The sequence below is a fragment of the Megascapheus bottae genome, chromosome 33 (genome assembly GCF_031878675.1).
Source record: "Megascapheus bottae isolate mThoBot1 chromosome 33, mThoBot2.hap1, whole genome shotgun sequence".
NCBI classification, from domain to species: domain Eukaryota; kingdom Metazoa; phylum Chordata; class Mammalia; order Rodentia; family Geomyidae; genus Megascapheus; species Megascapheus bottae.
Genome location: NC_143541.1, coordinates 3,049,298 through 3,069,981, shown reverse-complemented (window position 1 = coordinate 3,069,981; position 20,684 = coordinate 3,049,298). Strand labels below are relative to the sequence as shown.

The 20,684-nt window shown below is 45.6% G+C and overlaps 1 protein-coding gene and 1 long non-coding RNA gene across 2 annotated transcripts in view; one reads left to right on the top strand and one right to left on the bottom strand.

Moving 5' to 3' along the window:
• Itpr1 (inositol 1,4,5-trisphosphate receptor type 1) overlaps nt 1-20,684 on the bottom strand; it is a 275,564-nt gene that overhangs the window by 105,412 nt on the left and 149,468 nt on the right. The window contains exons 38-42 of the mRNA XM_090323963.1: nt 17,687-17,835; nt 16,667-16,778; nt 11,484-11,516; nt 2,974-3,009; nt 1,772-1,822 (exon numbers count right to left, since the gene is read on the bottom strand). Coding sequence (XP_090180089.1) covers nt 1,772-1,822; nt 2,974-3,009; nt 11,484-11,516; nt 16,667-16,778; nt 17,687-17,835 — 381 coding nt within the window. The remainder of the gene's footprint in view (nt 1-1,771; nt 1,823-2,973; nt 3,010-11,483; nt 11,517-16,666; nt 16,779-17,686; nt 17,836-20,684) is intronic.
• Nucleotides 13,110-19,488, top strand: LOC150042827 (uncharacterized). The gene is made up of 4 exons (XR_016533542.1): nt 13,110-13,171; nt 14,084-14,188; nt 15,719-15,785; nt 19,051-19,488. It is a non-coding gene; the product is annotated as an uncharacterized LOC150042827 (long non-coding RNA).

Here is a 20,684-nt window from a genome sequence, read left to right as displayed (position 1 = left end):
GTATTGAAGAGGTGAGGTCCACAGTACACAAGTGAGCAAGGGAAGTGACCTTTTGTTTTCCCCAGCTGCCAGCCACTTTCAGATCACATGCTTTAGGTGGAATCCCACTCTGGCGTGAATCTCTCCTATCTTAGTCAGCACTCACACAGCACCTGAACTTTAAATGCCTCCCTTTTCTGGCTCCTGTGGCCTGCAGGATCACCTGAGCACTTCAAACTGCCGGGTGACTACGAATCAGATTCTGCCACCAGGCTTACTGCCTCATGTACATCCATCAGTGATTGCCCTAAAAGATGACGACTGATACCGCCCCTACTTTACAGCAGAGGAAACTGAGGCACAGAGAGGTTAAACAGCTGACCCTAATCACACAGCTACTATTTGGCAAAAAGAAGACTTGTTTCTGACTTCAAAGACTTGGGTTCCTTGAGAGCTTGGGGGCAGGAGGGATGCTGGTGTCTTTGCCACCTATTGCTGAGATGCAGGCTAAGTCTCCGGAAGCAGGCAGAGAGGGCACCCATGTCAATGCAAGGTGCCCTTGGTCAACACGCTAAGCGAGGGAGACACGGGACACTAGACATGTGGGACTGAGGCAACTGTGATCTGAAATTCTGCCCAAGTGCAAACCTCCCTAGTCACAGTCGGAGAAATTGTAGCTTATTCCACCACCAGAGCAAGAGAATAGGAATCAAACAAACAAACAAACAAACAAACGTGTGCTCTCTGACGGGACTGGGCAGGGGCTGAGAGGTATGAGAGGAATGCAGGGCACTAGGCTGTCACTCATCTCAGGCCTCAGGACCTGAGGACCACACTCTGCTATGGCAGCCCTCACAGTTGCTGTCACCTGTTAACCACCACTGCTCTGGGGAAGACTTGGGCGTATGTCACTGGGTGAGATAAGCATGAATAAAAATGGACATGTGAACACGCCGCCAAACAGCTGCAGCACCTCAATGGGCAGACTGTAAGCTCTGGAAGAGCCACAGGCCACCGGGTCAGCTTCCAAACAAAACGGGCATCAGGAAGCACCGGCAGATACCTGTATCTCTACGTCCATATCCTACAGAGAGAAAACCTTCCAGAAATAGTGGGGCAATGCCTAACTGACACCATAATGGAGATTCTACCCTTTGACTTAGGATTTCCCCTTCTAGGATTCTATTCAAGGATGCCCATATTTGTTCATTTCCTTGTCAAAGGAAAATATTACAAACCCCTTGTTAATTTGAGGAACTCTGAGTAGCTGGTGGCTTAAAAAAATATAAGGTCAGATAAAACACTGAATGACAACAGAGGGTGTGGAAGTTACACACTCACATTGGCAGCATCTGCTTTTAGGATATATGCTCCCATGAGTTAAAAAAAAAAGCAGTTGAAGGAAGTGTGAACAGTTAGTTGCTATTATAGCTGGTCATGTCACTGTGAACTGCTTCCACTCTATTTCTGTATTATCTATTAGTAATCATCAGCTATTATAAAACAAAACATTTTTAGACTCGACCTGGGTAGAAAGCTATGGCAGGAAGCAGAGGACATGAAAAGCGTACTTGGTCAGCGTTTGGCACCTGGCTGGGCAGCGTGTTCTTACCAGGTAGGTCATATGTGGAACTGCCAACAACTTTTGTTCAAATAAGAGGCTGTGATTAGTCCTGAGTAAACCAAGGCTTGAATAATATCTACAACAACCAGAGCTATCTTTGAATCACACTGTGGGCTGAGGGCAGGGCACAAGGTTGTTAGTTCCCAACACAGACTCACGACTACGTACCCTTTTATGGTCTTCCAGTTGCCTCAGGGGTGGACTTGGTTCAAGCTCCTGCTAAGCATGCAGAAATTCCATTTTAAGTACGACACTAAGGAGACACTATCTGTTCTTCAGCATCAGCCATAAACAAAACACATGGCAAGCTCATGGACAGCCAGGGTGACACCAAAGAACAGCTTGTTGGCAATTTACCCCACACACGAATGTAGACTATGCTGAACAATTTCACTGTTCCAAACCCCCAACCTCAACGTATTGTTTACAATATAACATAGATGACGTCTGGGCCAACTTTTTGTGTGTGAACGGAAGTTCATCAACCCTTAGGGATGCAGCCAGGCAGTCTCTTTCGGTTCATACATGCATTGTTACATAGCGCATGCGTAAGAACACAGATGCACGTGGTTCGTGGCTGACATATACATGGGACCAACAGCTTTCCCCAACCCACCACTAGGTAAGTATTGTAATCAAAGCCATTGGTGCAGGGCTCTGATTAGAATATGACAGACGGATCACTGGGAGACACCCACACAGCAACTTAAGTGATCATTTATGTTGCATTCTTAAAATCCCCAATAGATTGCTTCCACATAAAGTAACATTTCATTCTAGCTTAAAACTCCTATGGCTTTTTTTTTTTAGAACAGTCTTGGGGAGTAGAATTTGACACCTAGAAATATGCTCTCCCACATCCCACCATCTCTTTGCTCTAACACACTTGAATCGATTCTAGTTCCTCATCTGCAAACAGAGTCAGTGGCCAGAAGGGGAGTACAGAACGTGCACCTTGTAGAATTCCAACTTTCCTAGCGCTTTCAATTCAAAACTGTAAGTGAATATCCAGAATTTCAACACGTTCTCCTCTTTGCACAGGACCTAACACCAAATTCTGTCCAACAACAAAAGTTGGTCTTGGCCAGTCCAGAATTTCTCAATGGAAGACTCCAGACAGTTCTATGTGAGGAACGGGGACACACCCTGTCAGATGGATACTTGGCTTAGCTGTCTGGGGAATTTTCTTTTTTTTTTTTCTACTCCAAAGCCACACCCAGGACAGCAATGATCAGTTCCCAGTCAACTAGAGAGCTCCCTCCCAGGCCTACCACTGGGACACACGTCTCATCACAGCAACTCAGACTCAACCAGAACGAGCAAGGAGCACCCATATTTGCTAGCACTACAAATATAGGTGAGCGACACACCTCTGTGGAGTTCTCAGATTCCGGAGCTTGTGGCAGCTATTTGGGAGTAAAACACAGCACATTAGTTATGGCATTTTCATTTTCATGGGTCACAGAGAAGTCCAGACCAACACTTAAGGACAGAACACTCAAGGAAAGGTGGAACACGAGGTGACGTCACTGGATCACCTGCCACATCTGGGCGTTAGCCATCCAGGGGACCAGACCACCTGCTCTTTTCAATCGAATGCAGTTTGCTGGAAGAGATGATTGGCCTGAGACAGGGGACTCATTTAGAATAAAGAAACAGAAGAGGCCACTACTATCCTAAAACAAAAACAAAACCATGTCTTTCCAGGTGTCAAAGGAAGACACCCCGCACACGGCTGTTCTGCTGGACTACCAAGAGAAGGGGGGCAATGCCGTGGGGGCCAGTGGAGGCTCAGGGAGGGGAAGTGGCAGCAGGCCCGTGTGTAGGGCCAGCTCCACATCGTCACTCCCATGGGACGGGGGGCCCCTGTCACCTGATTTTCCACTGCATCCTCCCGCATCAGCGTCTCTGGGAGAAGGGAGGTTGGTGTATTTAGAGCACTTTGTGGACGGCTGTCACAGTCTTAAATTTCTCTTTCAGGTTTCTATGCTGAGTTCCCTCCCCTCACTCCTGCTGTAGCTTCCATTTCCTTCCATCCCCTCCCTATTCGTTTCAAAACTTCCAACCCACAGAAGAGAGAGGAAGGACAGGTAAGGGAACTCTGAAGTGGGTTGATGGCTAAGAGGTGTGGCTTGCAAAAAAAAAAACATCACTGCTCCATGTGAAGACAGTGTCAGGACTCCATCCAAAGGACACGTGCTTGGAGCAGATGTAAACGCCAGATCATGTCCGGGCCACCGTGGGCCGGAGTCACGCATACACAGCATGGCTAAGTGGTCCAAGGTGCAGTCTGGGACTGTGGAAGGGAGCCAAGGCGGCTGCTGCCACTGTATGACCTTGGCCTCTGATACAGCTCTAGCAACCACTTTGGTGGTTTGTTCTACACCATGGAGAGAGAGAGAAAAAAAATCCTCTCAATAGAAGATTGTTTACCCTATACACAGCCTACTCATTGTATAACCAAAACATGTTTGTCTTTTTTTTTTTTCCTCCATTCCAATAGGTGAACTGAAATAAAGAGATGGGATCTTCTAAAAAGACAAGGCAGACTTGCTCAGTCAGTTCTAGACCAAAGACATTTCCCATAGGACTGTGACTCCACTTCTCCCAGAGGGAGAATTTCCACGTGAAGCACCAATCTCCTTTAGGTACAGGAAGGTGTGGGATATAGCACTACATGGGAAATCCCACAGAACCAAGCTGTACTGTTAAATGTTAAAATAATAAATGATACATAAATGTGTGTGTGTGTGAGAGAGAGAGGGGGGAGGGGGAGGGGGAGGGGGAGAGGGAGAGGGAGAGGGAGGGAGGGAGAGGGAGGGAGAGAGAGGGAGAGAGAGGGAGAGAGGGAGAGAGGGAGAGAGAGCGAGAGCGAGAGCAGAACTAAGGGCCTGGGCACAATTCCTTAGCTTTATCTGCTCAAGGCTGGTGATGTACCACTTGAATCCTACCTACTTGACCTGCAGATCTCAGCCTCATGAGTAGCTAGGATTGCAGGAGTGAATGCATTTTTAACTGTGCCTTTATCTTCTATATGCTTTATGCTAAAAAATTAAATCTGTACACATTTTTGCTTTTTTGCTCTAAGTGAAAAAAAAAAAGAACATGCAACAGAAAACAGAACTGCAATAGTTGCCTGTACATTTAGAGCAGTTCTAGACAGAAGATGATCTCCTGTTCGTTGCTCTGGCCACATGCCCATGAACACAGCCTGCGGGTTCACCCTCTTTGACTGGAACGAAGGGGGGGCAGGCAGGGATTCCTCTAGGACCCCAAGCAGCTACTCTGCTATTCCCTGGACAATCGAAGTCGAAGCTTGAGAAATTAAAGAAGCTGCAAGCAGAACTGCTGTACCCCTTTTAATTTTCTACTTTGCTTTCGTTCCTTTTGCCCATTGTAGTATCCTGATGGGTTTTTTTTTGCTAGGACCTTGAACTCAGGGCCTGAGCACTGTCCTTGGGCTTTCTCAAGGCTAGAGCTCTACCACTTGACAGCAGCACTTCCAACTTTTTTCTATGTATGTGGTACCGAGGAATCAAACCTAGGTCATTGTGCATGCTAGGCAAGCACTCTACCACTAGGCTAAACTCCTGGCCCCTGAATTCTTTTACACTGGTCAAAGGTTGTGCATTCTTTAGTATCCCAAGAGTAGGGCTTGCTGAAATTTTTTTTACCATTATACTAACATTCTATTTCCTCCCTAAATGACTGCTGTGCTTGTCTGAACATTAGTTTGATTTTTAAAAGGAAAACTACATTAAAACTAATTAGCTACATTTTTCTCCCCTCTTCTAGAAAAATCTCAGGAAACTGAGAGAATAGAGGCTGCTCTGCAGTTTCAGGGAACACTATCTAATAGAAGGACAATTATTTAATGCTTCCATTTGTGGAACAGAGTGGCAAAGCCAAAAGCACTAATGCATGTCAGGGGACGTGGTGAGCATCACATGACCCTGGCTCTCTGAGAGTCCATGTGGTCACTGATGGGCATCTATCAGCTCCTGTCCCCTCAACTGTTCAAGGAAGACCAGACCATGATTTCTTAGGGATTCCTTCCAGCTAAAATACCAAATAGCACTTGGTATGTTTTCAGGAAATTTCATTGCATAAAATGTATGAGATAAGTTCCCTAAGCAATGCAACCTATTAGAGCAGATAATACTGCCAGGCATGGAAAAGAGCAGACCAGACCTGGTTCATAATTTGGTAAGCAAAAGCCACCAGTACTTCCTCTTCTGAGGATTACAGTCCTAGTTAACTTGAGGATAAGATTGGTAGTATGGCGGTAAGCTACAATTTTGATAAATATTAGCATATTAATAAACTATGCCTGTTCAAAGAAGATAATTACTATATATTTATAATTGTATATAATTACATTTTATAATACATATTTAAAGAGCAATGTTTAATACATGAATTGTCTATCCTGGCACAGGTTTATTATTATTTTCTCTCTTTTCTGACATGAAAGGTAAATGTTTCTATGGATATGTGAAACATGTGTGGGGACTGTGGGCACGGGTCTTTGATTCTGCCTCCCTCCCTGGTGCCAGGATCAGTCACACTTAGGTATGAATCCCTCTAACCTAGGCCAAATCTCCCATACCAACGGGTGATTAACAAAAGCTGATACGAGTTTTCAATTTGGAAGCTTCTTCAGTCTTTGATCTGAACTCTTTCAGTGTTCTCAAACAATAGAAAGAAAGAAAAAGCCAGCTGTGGTGACACACTGCTGTAATCTAAGTATCTAGGAGGCAGAGATTATGAGGGTCTTGGTTCAAGATTAGCTCTGGCAAAAGAAAAAATTCGAAAACCTCTTAATTAAAAAAAAAGCTGAACATAGTGCTACACATCTGGCATCTCAACAGAAGGCATGAATATGAGGATCAAAGTTCAGACTGCTTGGGACATCAACATATGACGTTATCCTAAAATATCTAGAGAAAAAATAGCTGGGGGTATGGCTCAAGGGGTAGAGCACCTGTCATGCAAGCCTAAGACTCTGAGTTAAACTCTACCACCACCACCACACACACACACACACACACACACACACACACACACACACACACACACACACACACACACACACACACGGGGAGGAGGAAGAGGAAAAAGAGGAGGAGGAAAAGGAGGTTGAGGAGGAGGAAGAAAAGGATGGAGAGGAGAGGAGATTCAATAGATACTGAAGCAGCATCGACAGTCACCGAGCCCTAACTGTGCTTTCTGCATAAGGCCTGTAACCAGGGCACCGTAACCGTGGTACCTGAGTAAGTAACCTGATCTGTGATAGGAGATGATCGTGTAATTGCTTTCAATCTGTAATGTGCCTAACATTTTATCAAGGGATGCACTTCTGCTATCAATGAAATTATAGTTTGTAATGTCTAAATGAAAATAAGCCCACAGACTTCCTAAGGTGACTATTTCTGGTGCTGGCGATGCCGTGTCCTCCCACACCTGTCCATCTTGCCATCCATCCATCATGCGTCTATTATAGGCCAGCACAGAGTGCAGTCTGTAAGCACTTTCTCTCGCCTCAATAAAACTACCTCCGTGTCCCTTCTCTGTGGGCCATCTGGACGCCGGGGGAATAAAAATCTGGAAAGGTAACTGCAGCCTAGTCTTAGATATGGGCACATCAAAGGGAACTTACTATCTCCAACCCCCTAAGTTTCTCTTCCAGCCCTTGGTTTCTTTTTACCCACTCACAGTCTCCGAGGAGGGAAACAAAAAAACAGCACTGAATGAGCTCGCAAGTAGGTTTGCTGGGCCCGGCCCTGCCCTCCATCAGCCTCTGAAAACCCTTCATTAAATGAGCAGAGAGCTTTAAAGAAAATCAAACCCAAAATAGAAGGTATCTAGCATTTAGGAGAACAATTTGAAACCCTCACAACTACTAACATAATTCTTTTAAATGCTATTTGTTTTTAGAAACAAAAATCGATGAAAAGGACTTAGTTGCCAACCATGTCATTGTACCTATACCCTATAGAACGCGTTCATCAACACTCAATAACATCCTTTGTGGTTTAAAAATGATCATTGGACTTGAATGAATTATACAACTCCCGTTGCCATGGAGTCATCTCAAACCAGTAGAGCAGCAGTCCCGGCAGACGCTGCAGTCGCTGCTGTGTGCCCGGAGCAGAGCCCCTCTGTGGTTGCCAGAGCCGAACAGTAAACAGCCTGCCGCACTTATTGGCAATTACTGGTGAAGGTCACACATCAGCAGTGAGCCTAAATTCCAGGAAAAAAAAAAAAGTAGCTCTTATGTAACTGCTGCCTGAACGCTGGCAGATGCCCAACTCTGCAGTTCACAGCAATGCAGAAAAGTAGGACACCTCCACCCAGGGTTGGACGTCATGAGAACGCCCCCTGAAGGTGAAACTGAACAGTTCTCCTGGGCCTCTTGAGCTTGCACTCTTCCTTTCTACCCTTGTCCATTTTACCAAGTTCCCTGTCAGTGGTGTTTTTATTTTTGGGAGAACAAAAAAACAAAACCCAAAACCTAAAGGTGGGAAAAGTTGAGAACCTAATAAAAGCAGGCTGTGGTCACCTTAGAAAATGACAAAGTCTGTTTAGCTTTTTTTGTTGTTGTTTTTCTTTGTGCAGTACAGGAAGGCAAAGTTGTTAGATGTTACCAGAGACATTCAGTGACAGCAATTCAATGAGCAGCCCATCTCACGTGTGTAGAAACGAACAGAGACCCCCACGGCCTCAACATTCCAGTCCTTCCCAAGGACGGAGGACCACGGAGTGGCCACAATCTGATGGCTACCTCTGCTTAAGGCCTGAGCACTTCCAAGTCTAAGGAGGAGACCCACGCCATGGTCTCTGGCCACTCGCCTGATCTTACCTGAACTCTGCAGTGAGAACCTGACCCAGCAGCTTAGGAAGGAATACCAGACTGCATGCTCCTGTGAGTTTCTCCTGGCATTTCTTACAGTGGACAGCTGGCACGTCACTGTGCTTCTGTCTATCTCTCTACCACAGCTGTAAGACTCAGCACTTGGTGTTGGGGAGACTGATGTATTCCAATCCCCTAGCACTGAGCCAAGCACTCAAAAAAAATAAATCAGCCACAGACACAAACAATTTTAACATCAACTGTCTAATGGTGAGGGTGGGGGCAATGAGGATTGTTTGGGGGTGCTGAAAACACTACCTTGATTTGGACAATGGCTCATCAAGCCGTAAACTTGATAAATGAGAGCTAAAGGGCCGCAATGCCAACAGTCTTCTTTCCCTGTCTTGTGTCCCCATCTGCCCCTCACACCTCCAGTGGAAAAGAGCAAATGGGGGGGGTGGAGGGTGCAGACTCTGCTTCTTTACCTTCCAGGAAATAAAACAAAAACAAAACACCAGCTACTTCCTGGAGTCACATAGAATTTTGTTGGAGGCAGTGGCTGGGAAAGGCCCATGCCATGCACGTCTCCTGGTGGGGAGGGGGAGGGGAGTCCATGACCTTGTCCGCATTTCACCCCTTTTGCTCAGAGCCCTGATAGGGATACAGGAGGTGCTATGCTGTTCTTTCTTTCACGTCATTCACTGCATGCTCAACCAACCTCCATCCTCCACGGGTGATGACCCGGGGTGTCAGGCAGGCCTCATGCTGTCTCAGGGGCTCTGTTGCACACCACTGAGGATATGGAACAAGAGCCTATAATTTAGGTGTGAGGGCCTACCCAGATCTTCAGCCAGCATGAGCTCTCACTGAACTTCTGCAGGTCTGCAGCTGTGAGTTGGCTGGAGGCTCCCACTAGCACACACTAGCTGAACACTTGGTGGCAGGAGGGGTGGGGGAGAACCAAAGGAGCTATGGCAGTTTCCAGAACATCATGGATGACGAGAACTGGAGCAGTCATCTCTGCACAGAGGGCCCAGTTCAGTAGCCCAAGGGACTGGGGACAGGGGTGTTGGTGTCCCAGGTTTCTGACGGTTGCCAGGGGTAACCACGCAGAGGGGATCCACAGTTGCTTCCTCAGGGATTTTTCAAAGAATCCAAGGGCCTGCCAGAACATTCTTCTTTTATAAACAGACAGTATTCTATTTCCTAGAGTATAATTATAAACACACCTGCTCCGACTGTGGAATCTTTCCATAAGCAAGCAATAAACTCCCAGCCAGAAGAGAGTTATATCTTGAGCAAGCAGACACATCAACTGATTACTATGGTGCACAAACAGTGTATTAATAACACTGCAGACTCTGTTAGGGAAGGCTTTCCTTCCCTGACTTGATTTATACTTAAGTAAAGAGAAACTCAGCCTCAGGAGTTAGACCAGTGAGACATTCCCAACGGTAAGCGGAAACAAGAAAACCTTTGAAGAGTTGTCAGCAAACACAGGGCATTTTTTCTGGCATACAAATTATTCCAAGTGGGAAAGCTAAATAGAAGATAGCAGCAGTCACTGTAGTTAAAGCAATTAGTAAAACTGCTGCTTCATCCCCGGAAGGCCTGCTTACCTGTTTGTGCCTGGTGAACGTAAGGACAACTCTGATCGCATGGAGTTTTCTGTGTGGACCCACCTGTTAGGAGCTGAGCCACCCCTGTGCTTGCACTAATTTGGCAATTGTCTTACTGTCTAGGCCTGCACCCCCCCTTTCTGAGCTCCATTCCCACGGCAAGTGGACCACATTCGTAACCACAGTGCCATTTTTAGTTTGAAGCCCATGATTCCAAGTTTCCTTACATTAGGTTTGAACCACTTATTATCATCTCTTAAATTACATATATCACAGATTTCACAGCAGATGACATGTTTTGTCCCATTCAAGACAAGTTATTAATTGATCTACCAAGAGGCCTTTTAAAGGAGACCAGAAAAATCATTGTATAAAGTCATATGTAAAATTTCATTCCAATGTGCAAATGGATTTGCCATCCAATCAAATCTTCATTTCTTGGGGCTGGGAGCATGGCCTAGTGGCATAGTGCTTGCCTAACATGCACGAAGCCCTGGGTTCGATTCTTCAGTACCATATACACAAAAAAGACCAGAAGTGGTACCATGGTTCAAGTGGAAGAGTGCTAGCCTTGAAAAAGCCCTGAGTTCAAGCTACAAGACTGACAAAAACTTCATTTCTCTAATTATTTTTTGTTATCACTTGCTAACCATGCATCCCAGCCTAAACACATGGCAAGGAATACTTTTAAATTGACCCCCCCCCAAAGTGAAATTATATAAGAGGTCTCCAAATCCCAGACACAAAATAATCACACACCTGTCAGTCTTCAGGGTAAATGTGGTAAATGCAACTAATCGGTACAGAAACCACTGGATGACATCTCAATTTCTAGACCTATAGGGAGTTTTTCTGGAAATCATGAAGCCATGGGTTGTACAATGTGCCTCTAATGTCAGGACTGGCAAGTCAACTGGCCCCTTAGAATGTATACTGCCTTTTGAAAATGTTTCTATGACCCCTCCTACTCAGTATTGTTCAATACATAGACCAGGAAATGGGTTTTGTTGCTGTTTTTTGTTTTTTTTTTTACTACCTTCATAACTCTGCTGATGCAACCATCTCTCTTTGGGTCAGATGTTTTACATATAGATAGAAAAGCTCTTTACGTTGACATCTGAAATGAGCTTCAGTGACAAGTTCACAGTCAGTGACAAGCACAGATTGAGCTGAGATTCTAGATAGGGAATCCTTATCCAGACAGAGATGGGATCTCTGAGGACAAATGGCAGCGTGCTCATGGGAGATGCTAACACAGAGGACAAACTCGACTCACTCCCAGGAGACATGCTACAAGGTCACATGCTAGACGCTGCAGAGACCAGACTACAGAGCACAGGGCTGACTGGAGGAGTGTCATGGAAACATCACTGTGAGACATTCAAAACAAAACCAACACAATTAGAACCTCAGCATTATCCAATTCATCAATGGAAATTTGCTGGAGAAAAAAAAGAAGGGGGGGGGGAGAAAAAGAAAGTTAAGTTAGGAAAGGAAATACAAGCCAGCTTAAGTGTTAGAAACTGTGACTGTATTCTTAGAGCTCACTTTGACCTTAAAGCACTAGGGGCAGGCAAACATTTTAAGGGATTTCAGCATGGTGGATGTTGCCACAGTTCAGGGTGCCATTTGCTCTGGAACAAGATGCCACGCTTTCTTCATGTGCCCTGCAAGCGCCTCAGCCAACCAACTACCCAGAGAGCCTCATTCTTGCTTAGAAACATGAATCAAGCAGAAACAAGGCCCAATTCCCCGAGCAATGTTTCTCAGAAGAAGGTAGGAAAAAACAAGAGTCCAGGGTTACAGCAGGATGAACTCAACTGAGAAGAAAATTTTCCTTCTAGACTCATTCTGTGGAGGTAATTGCAGGGACGGGGGTGGGGGAAGGAGGAGTGGGGAGTGGTCAGCAACCTAAACTGCAGTTGGGCCCAATCAGAACTGGGACCAACCTCAGTAGGTAACGAGACCAACGTATCCCAAACTTGTACTGCAGATATGCAAATTCAGGAGAAATTAGTGACACAGAGTTCTTTAACATCTAGTCCAAGGAAAATAAAAGCCACAGGAGGATTATTGCAGTTACGCTGGTTTAAGGATAAACTGGATGACCCGAGAGTGATTGTGCTTTTGCTTCATTAAGTGTATGGTACATTCTGCAAATTGAAGAGGCTGTCAGAAATGCTAGTAGCTAGAAAGGCTAATACTTTACTTGCCTGGGACAGAGTAACTTTGGTAATTATCAAAGCACTGACAGTTCGTATGCCATGAAAGCCTGGTGTTACCTGGGTCAACGAAGGCCCAAACAGCTACCACTATTCAGCAAGGGAAATGGAATTAAAAAAAAAAACCAGAGATACCCTTTCACATAAAATCCTGGCCTCGGAATTTCTTTCCAGTCTCAAGTACTAATTCATGCCAACAGCAGCTTAATAAAAAGCCTTCAGTAAACTAGAGTGCCCGGTACATAACGTATCTATGCTCCTTTCTTAAAAAAAAGTGGAGGAGTGCTGGTGCCAGTGGCTCATGTCCCAAATCATAGCTATTCAAGAGGCTAAAACCTGAGCAGCTCAAAGCCAGATCAGGAAGTCTGTGAGACTCTTATCTCCAGTTAATCACCAAAAAAAAAGCCAGAAGTGGAGCTCTGGCTCAAGTGGTAGAGCACTAGACTTGTACAAAGAAACTCAGTCAGTGCTCAGACCATGAGTTCAAGCCCTAGGACTGGTACAAAAAAAAGGAAGAAGTCTAGTGGCTGCAAGCTTTTCTATGAGGTATTGATAGATTAAATTTCAGACATGTTTATCCATGAGAACTTTTATTTTTCCTTCTCCTGTGGTATGGACAAATTTGAATTTGCACGCTGAGTTCAGTGGGTGTTTCACATAAGGAGTGTTTACAAAGTAATGACATTTTGTTAACGGTCAGTCCCTCTGAGTACACAGGCTAGAGAGACACAGCAAGTGTCACAGAGGCATGCATCTCCCTGTTGCTCTGGGGGTTATTTTAAACTTTTCTTTCCTTCCTGTTTCCTTCTAGGGGAGAATATGCACTGTTGGATGTTTGCATTCCAGAACTCCAATAGCTCCAGTCATTGCTAAGGTACTGCCAGGATTTGCAAGTGCTCTGAGTGTCCTGCCAGGTGCATGCAGCGAGCTTAGGAGGATGTGATGTCGGGAGGTGGCGAGATTTAGGGGGACCCTTATGGCCTGGGAGTGCTGTACTTGAAAGGAATGCAAGTGATTCCTGGGGGACTCAGGAGAGCATGCGCTCCCATGGCAGGCCTGGCCTCAGAGGGAGCAGAAGCCCTCTCCCGCTTCTCGTTATGTGGGCTCCCACCATGGCGTTGACCTTTACATCCACACCAGCAGCCAAGTCAACAGGCCCACCCAATCACGTATTATTGCCTCTAATTAAACCTTTGCTCTTTCTAAAGTGTCCTGCCTCTGGTGGTATTTCATGATAGTAATGACAGACCAAGACAATGATCATTATTCAATTCTTGGGATGACTTTCCTCCATCTAGTCCTTACTTTTACTCATTTGTGGCCATCCTTGGTCTTGAGGCCAGTGGATAAAATAAGCAGACCACTTGTTATCCCCAAATCTGATTCCTCACGTGAGAGTTGCAAAGGGTCCAGGGACACTCACTGCTGGTAAAAAAATTACCTGCCACTGGCTGGAAACTGTTTACGTTGAGTGAGAAATCAGAACTGCACTGAAGCCTTCGATATTTAACCTCCGCCACATTTCCTGCTCTTAAGACCACTGTGTCCTGACATTTACATGCCCGTGTCACATAATACAAGCCTAAATCTTCGAAGTGGAGGTGGACTGTGAAATGCTCCCCCGAGGCGAGTCCTGTTCACTTCCATATGGCTGTGAAGAGCGAGGCCCGAAGAGCTGTCTGTGGGTCTGCATTTGAGTTCCTGGCTCCTCTGTTATTAGCTGTTTAACCCATGCAACTTTCAAACTTCTCTGAGCCCGTGTTTTCTTCTCTGTGTACAAATCTAGTTATGGCAGTGGTGTCTCACTCGGCCCTGTCCGAGGCATGCTTGGCACCTGACAAGGGCCAGTGGGCAGCAAGCATCATCCAGTGAGAATGAAGGGCCCTCCTGGGTAAGTCAGTCTTGCCATTCATCTGGTCCCAGTCTATCTGGTAGCAGGGTGACATTCTTGGTGTCCTCCCCTGACCCTCAGGCAAGCAGACCCATGCAAGCATGGCAACCTTTCTCAGTAAGGAATGCTTTCAACTCTTTTCAGTAGTGACCGTGACCAGGCACTAAGGTTGAGTGAAAAAGTGGAGGCAGGGAAAGACCCCAGGCCTCATCACTCATGTGGATGGTGGCATAGGAGAAAAGACAGGAACGATATGGCCCCTGACTTCCGGATGTGGTGGGAAGCTGCCAGCAAGGGCCCTGCCCTGAGGGGTGGCCTCGACCCCACTGCAGACTCACCATGACCCCAGGGGTGTCCTCAGCTTGGGACCCACCCTCCACACACAGACGATGGCTCCCAAGGGGATGCAGGGGCCTCGTCCATTTTGATGAATGGCCGAGCAGATCAGATGCAGGATGGGGAGAAGGCAGAGAGCACTCCCTGCACCCGGAGGTGCTAGGCACAGCAGACAGCCCAACTTCCACAGAGGTTAGGAGGGGAACTACGGGAAGTCGGGGGGGGGGGGCCAAGGGGAACAACTTGAACCTTCGCCTAGTGTAGCCAGCACCCAGGCCAAAGAATACCTTATTTAATTTACCACGCCAGCTGGTTGGCTTGAGAAAGGTTAGCTCTTTGGCAAGGAGTTTCCTTCTCCCTCTGTGCCAAGCGTCTTAAATTCAAACGGGACATGCAGTAAACTTACAAAACTGCCTTCAAAAAGCCTTGGTGGAACCAAGTGAATACCCAAAGCCAGACTGGGAGAAAGAGAAATACTTTCAGCTGAATGGTCCATTAATGTGAAGAGCTAAGGGGCTTCTTGCTATCTCAGCACAGGGCTACAGGACGCAAGTCTGGGCTGCAGGACTGGGAGCTGCCCCCTAAGCATGGGTTTCTAGAACGTCTGCCTGGGCTTCATGGCATGGCCCAGCCCTGCCCCAGTATTTCCATTTCTACATCCATGAAGGATGATGGGCCTCAAACTGTGGAAAGAAAGGTCAGCTTTCTTCCCAGCCTCTGCGTGGGTTTGAGTCATTTCTTCACCAGCTGAAAAGATAGTTGAGGACTAAGAATTCCTCTTTCTTTTCTTTTCCTTCCTTCCTTCCTTTCGTTCTTTACTTTAGAATTTCTTATGGGCAGTTCTGGGGTTTGAACTCAGCCTTGAGCTGCTAGGTGGTTATTCCACCACTTGAGTCACAGCCCCAGAACTCTTGTACATGTGTTACTTTTCAGAAAAGGTCTTGCTTTTTAGCTTGGGGCTAGCCTCAGATCCAGGTTCTCCTCCCTATGGTCTTTCTAGTTGATACCATGGGCACACATTACTACATCTAGCTTCTTTATTGATATGCAATCTCACTGCCTCCCCCCACACATGCTCACATGCTCGGGCCATCCAGTCATTTTTTACCTATACTATGACTCGGCTTCTAGCATTCACCTTTATCGAAGGTCATTTTCTAATTAGCCCATCTTTATCCACCATTTAATTTACAGAGCTAAACCTCTGAAGTGGCGTTTAGATGCGTAGAGGATGGGGTCTGGAGAAGAGGACAGCAGTGTGGTAAGGATGGGATGTCTCTGCTTCCCTCCCCTCTCCAGGGCCCTCCTGTGTTGTTAGTAAGGGCCTCATGGAGATTAGAAAGCAAAGAGCTGCTCTTACTGTGGTCACCAGGCTGGCACCACACATGCTGAGCAGGACGGCTTCTTCCCAGAACCAGAGAACGGGTTCCTGGCTGTTTTGGCAAGTCAGTGAGATCAGAAACTGGCTAAACGTGGCCAGCACATTTAATGCACGTTATTGCTTTTAAGTGAAAATGGCTGACTCCTCTCAGCCCAGCCTGTGCTGCCTGGCTGGGCCAAGAGGAGGATACCAGGGCTTTTCTTGAGCCCCTTCGCCCACCCACAAGAGGCACAGGAGTGCTTCCAGCACCCGCCCTTGCTCATGCCACATACCAAAGAGTCTCAGGTCCTGGAAACTGTGCTTTCAGAGGTGATGGCATGTGTGCCTTCTTTATTCCTTACTGAAGGGAGTTTCATAAGGCACTGGGAGGCTTGTGTAACATCTGATCAAACAGACACAAGCAAACCCACAGGTATGCTTTAGCTGGAACCCCAAATTCAGAAATCCAGACTTCAATACACAGAGGTAGGAATTTAAATAAGAAAAATCTTGGCATTATGTCTCTGACATTAGATTACGTGGCAAGCAGTCTTTTAAGAGGCGACTAAGTACACTTGGCTTTCAAGGAGAGAGCTGTAAGACCCCAAGACTTTTAGGGACAGGATAAACAGCTTCTTTATTTTTTGAAAAGAAAGAAAGAAAGAAAATGAAAAAAGAAATGTTAAACTCCAGTCACTAATGACTAGCTAACATGGATTTCCAAACTCCCTTCCCGTGCAGTTTCATAACAAGATATGATCCCTTGAAAATGAGTGTGGTACCTTTTCGCCATAGCCTCTGTCTTTGGTCATCATTTCTCTGAGGGTCTGTAAGACTTTAATGCAAAGTTTCTCTTCATTTTCCTCTAGCAGCTGTTTAGTATGCTTTATTAACCTGGATGGGAGAAACACCACAGATTACATACCTGAAACACTCCTTCAATTAAAAACACTTCACAAGCAACTTACTGTAACTAGTTAGTCCGTTAAAAAACAAATATTTATTAAGGGCTCCCAAGTTAGACACATAGCAGGGCATTCAGTGTACTACGGGGCCCTTGGTACTGCATCTCAACAGCGACATCTGCTGGTCAGAAAGAGCCAACACGCTCCCCAAGCAGGAGCTGACCACAATGCTGAGATTATACAGAAGGAGAGAAAGCAGACAGAAGTCCACTCATGAGGACTGCTGCTAAAATATGCCAATTGCTGTATTAAAAAAAAACAAACACCTCAGCAGGCCACAATGTTCCCTTATCCACAGGCTTGTCTTTAGAGGGGCCCAGAAAAGAAATATACAGGCAAAGCCAACCACTAACCTGGACAAATAGCCACCCTGAGGGGGGTAAAATCACATGGAGATTTCTATTTATGCAACTACTAGTTTCTTTTGAGATTATGCTCTATGGCACAAGCAAAGAATAAAAGAGGAAGAGGAAGAAAAGGAGGAGGGAAAGAAGGAAGCAATGGAGGAAGAGGAAAAAAAAACCCCTAAGCCCAGAGTTTTGAGGGCTAGAGGGTCCTGATACTGTCATATCAGGACCTCAGCACATAGTGGGTGTTCTGTCAATATCCACTGAATGAAGAAGAAGAAAGTAGATAAATGCATATGCAAAAAAAAAAACCCACCAAAGAAAAGCAACTTCTCTCCACCCCCCATGTGTAAGATTTCACAGACAAACTTTCTCAGGAAAGATCAGTGTAAGTCTACATTTGTCAGTTCGATCCTTCCTCAGAGAACAAAGGCTTTTTCTGGTCATCAAGGTTCTGGCCACTGACCCCACAGAAATCCGGGCCACTTACTTGCAAATAAAGCCGCCGCTTTCACATTTCCTTCTGGCATCTGTGTTCTCGGGGAAAAGCAGCTCTGGTCTGTGCAGGACATCTACCAGCACAGACAATTCGGCCTGGACCAGGGGTCTGAGGCGATCCTCCAGTGCCGAGACGATGTCCTAAAAGAGGAGCATGCCTTGGTCAACAGTTCAGAGGGAGATTTATTTTTCCCTAAAACAGACGCATGGGCTAGGCTGCGTTAGAGTAATTTCAGTACTGCACAGTGTTTATCTGAAATGATTAGCTGCATTGCCTCCTAATGCAGAAAACAAAGTGCAAACCGATCAACGCTCCCCACCCCTTCTTCTACACCGTTTTATGCTACTCAAGGGATCATCCCACAGATTTTAAAATAGGATGAGAACATGTATTTAACAACATGGGAAGATGTCAGTGAGCTTCAAAATGGTCAGACAACAGTATGGAATCTAGGGCGCTGTTCTTAATTTACAAACAATATCCATTATCTAAAAGATACATACCAAATACTATTAAAACATCACTACTGGATTTATCTGCGTGGTGGATTACAGGTGACTCTAATCTTCTACATAGTGACACTTGCCAGTGTTGTCTAGTTATTTTCAACAAGCATGGACTGTTTTTTTTAACAGTATAAAGTCATATAAACATGAGAACACAAATGAATGAACATGCTGTATCAACATGCTAAATACATGTACCCTGATAGCATGATGGTCTTCAAATGCAAAACATATAGCTGTAGGAAAGGAAAACAGAGAGAAGTTGAAAGAGCAGCAAAACCAACACAACAAACACCATTTAAAGGCAAATGATAGAAAACAGATGAGAAATTATCTTCAAAAGATGCTATAACCTGTTCTCAGGCTTTCTGACTCAGAACGGAACTACTGGCGTGCTTAGACGGGGGTGAAGGGAGCAGGAAAAACCGGGCTTGAGGATGGTCCAGTGAGGCCTGGCTAGCTGAGGAGATTCACCCTGAAAAGCCACTTACATCGCATTCACTGACCTTATATCCTATTAGTGTGTTTAGAAAGAACTGGTGTACCTTTTACTGAGAAGCTACAATTAAACCACAAGTCCTATCTTTTATTTAATCAAGTTTGGATAATTTCAATGGCTCAATAATGTTTAGGGTATATAAAAAAATGAGTGAATCACAAAATTCCCTTTCCTGGGAGAAAGGAGGGTGTTCCAACAAGATTTAAGAAAGGAGACTGACATTCCTTAATGAATATGCCTTCCAGGGAAGAAAAAGGTTCCTTTTTGCAAAATTCTCTGAGGGTCTTACCAGTTTCTGGAGCAGCATCCCCCTTGGAGAAAACTGTTCTTTCTCCCTTTTTCTTTTCTAGCCGCTGATCCTAACTCTGGCCAATCTCTGATTGCCCACAACACTGGTACAAGGTGGAAGTCGTTCTTAACATAACCTTCATGTTTGTCATGAAATCTTGCATCTTTTGTCAAGTCCGAATGTTACACTGTAATTTACTCGCATTGTCTTGTCAAAGGTATGACATTCAGCACTCAGGAAGAACAACGAAGATGGTGAAGCAGTAGACGGGGAAGATGCTAATGTTAAGTGAGCACATGTCTAAATCAGGGTTTATTTGTTATATTGAGTGAATGTTCTTATGTTATGACATACTGTTGCCTACAAGGAGATCTTAAAATGACAGGGACTCACACAAGGAATAACTGCCATGACCCAGTCTTTGTAACAAGTATTACCTAGTTGTGTATTTATTTCATCTCCAAAGAGTGTGTAAGTTAAGTCTGACAAGAGCACGGGAAATTGGTGAATGTGACTACAGACCATTTGGATGGACTGGGAAGATAAGAAGAATACTAAGTGTTCACATAATGTCATGAGTTATCCCTTCCCTATCTGAAAGCAGAGTGGGGCCAAGAACTGAGGGACATTTGCTTAAGATTTTGTTTTATCAAGGTAAAATCGAATGATTCTTAACTTGACCCCACTGAACCCCCTGTCCTCCTGTCTGGCCTCAAGCTTGGCCACCAGCTTGACTTGCCACTGTCTTTGAACGCCATAGTTTTATACAAAGATGGCCTTCCATCCTTTAGATCTTTAAACCCTATGGTTTTCTGATGTTGGTTCAAATGTTACTTCCTCATGGTCTCTCAGGCCTCACCCCTGCCCCAGCCAAGGCTGGTTCCCCTCTCTGCTGCCCTGCATCTCTTTCCACTTTGCATTCACCCATGCGACTGGTTGATTACTATCTACCTCTTGGACCAAACTTGAGATTCTACGAAGAGGAAGATAATTTCTGGGTTTGTTCGCCATCATGTACCATCATGTACTCCATGTCCAACACGGAGACGGATGAATGAATCAGCAAACTCATTTCTCTGTAGGTAAGTTATAGATTCTCAGGGGTTTGGGCACTGACTTAGTTTAGTTCAGAGTAGTAGCTGTTGTTGTCACAGCACTGACAACAGATGTAATACTGTCATAGCAGTGACATGGAGCACTCGCTCGGGATGAGCAGTGTCCTTGTGTCTCTTCCAAGGCCGCCTTGGTTCATCCACGTTCAAACTGAGCTCTCACAACGTGGCATGGCTGTGCCTTCCACTGAACACTTCCCCGCTCCTGAAACAGAGGGGGCTCTGGAAACCACACTGGCCTAGAGCGTGTAGCAGAGCAATGCTTTATGACTTGTGACGTTAGCTGACAGAAGAGCAGGGCTTTCACTTGTCTTTCTCTGGAAACGCCTATCCCGGGCTCAGCTGTGATGTGGAGAGGAAGCCCATGCAGCACAGAGAAACTCCATGTAGACGTTTCAGTCACCACAGCAACAGCTGAGGGTGCAGGTGACAGCAACCACCAAATATGTGACAAGGAGTCAAGGTGAGCCCAACCACAGCCACCATCTGACACAACCTCAAGATGAGAAACACTCAAGAGTCTAACTGTGGGCAGAATGGTGAGGGAACAGAGTGACAGCTGTTTCCCACTGGACATGCTAGC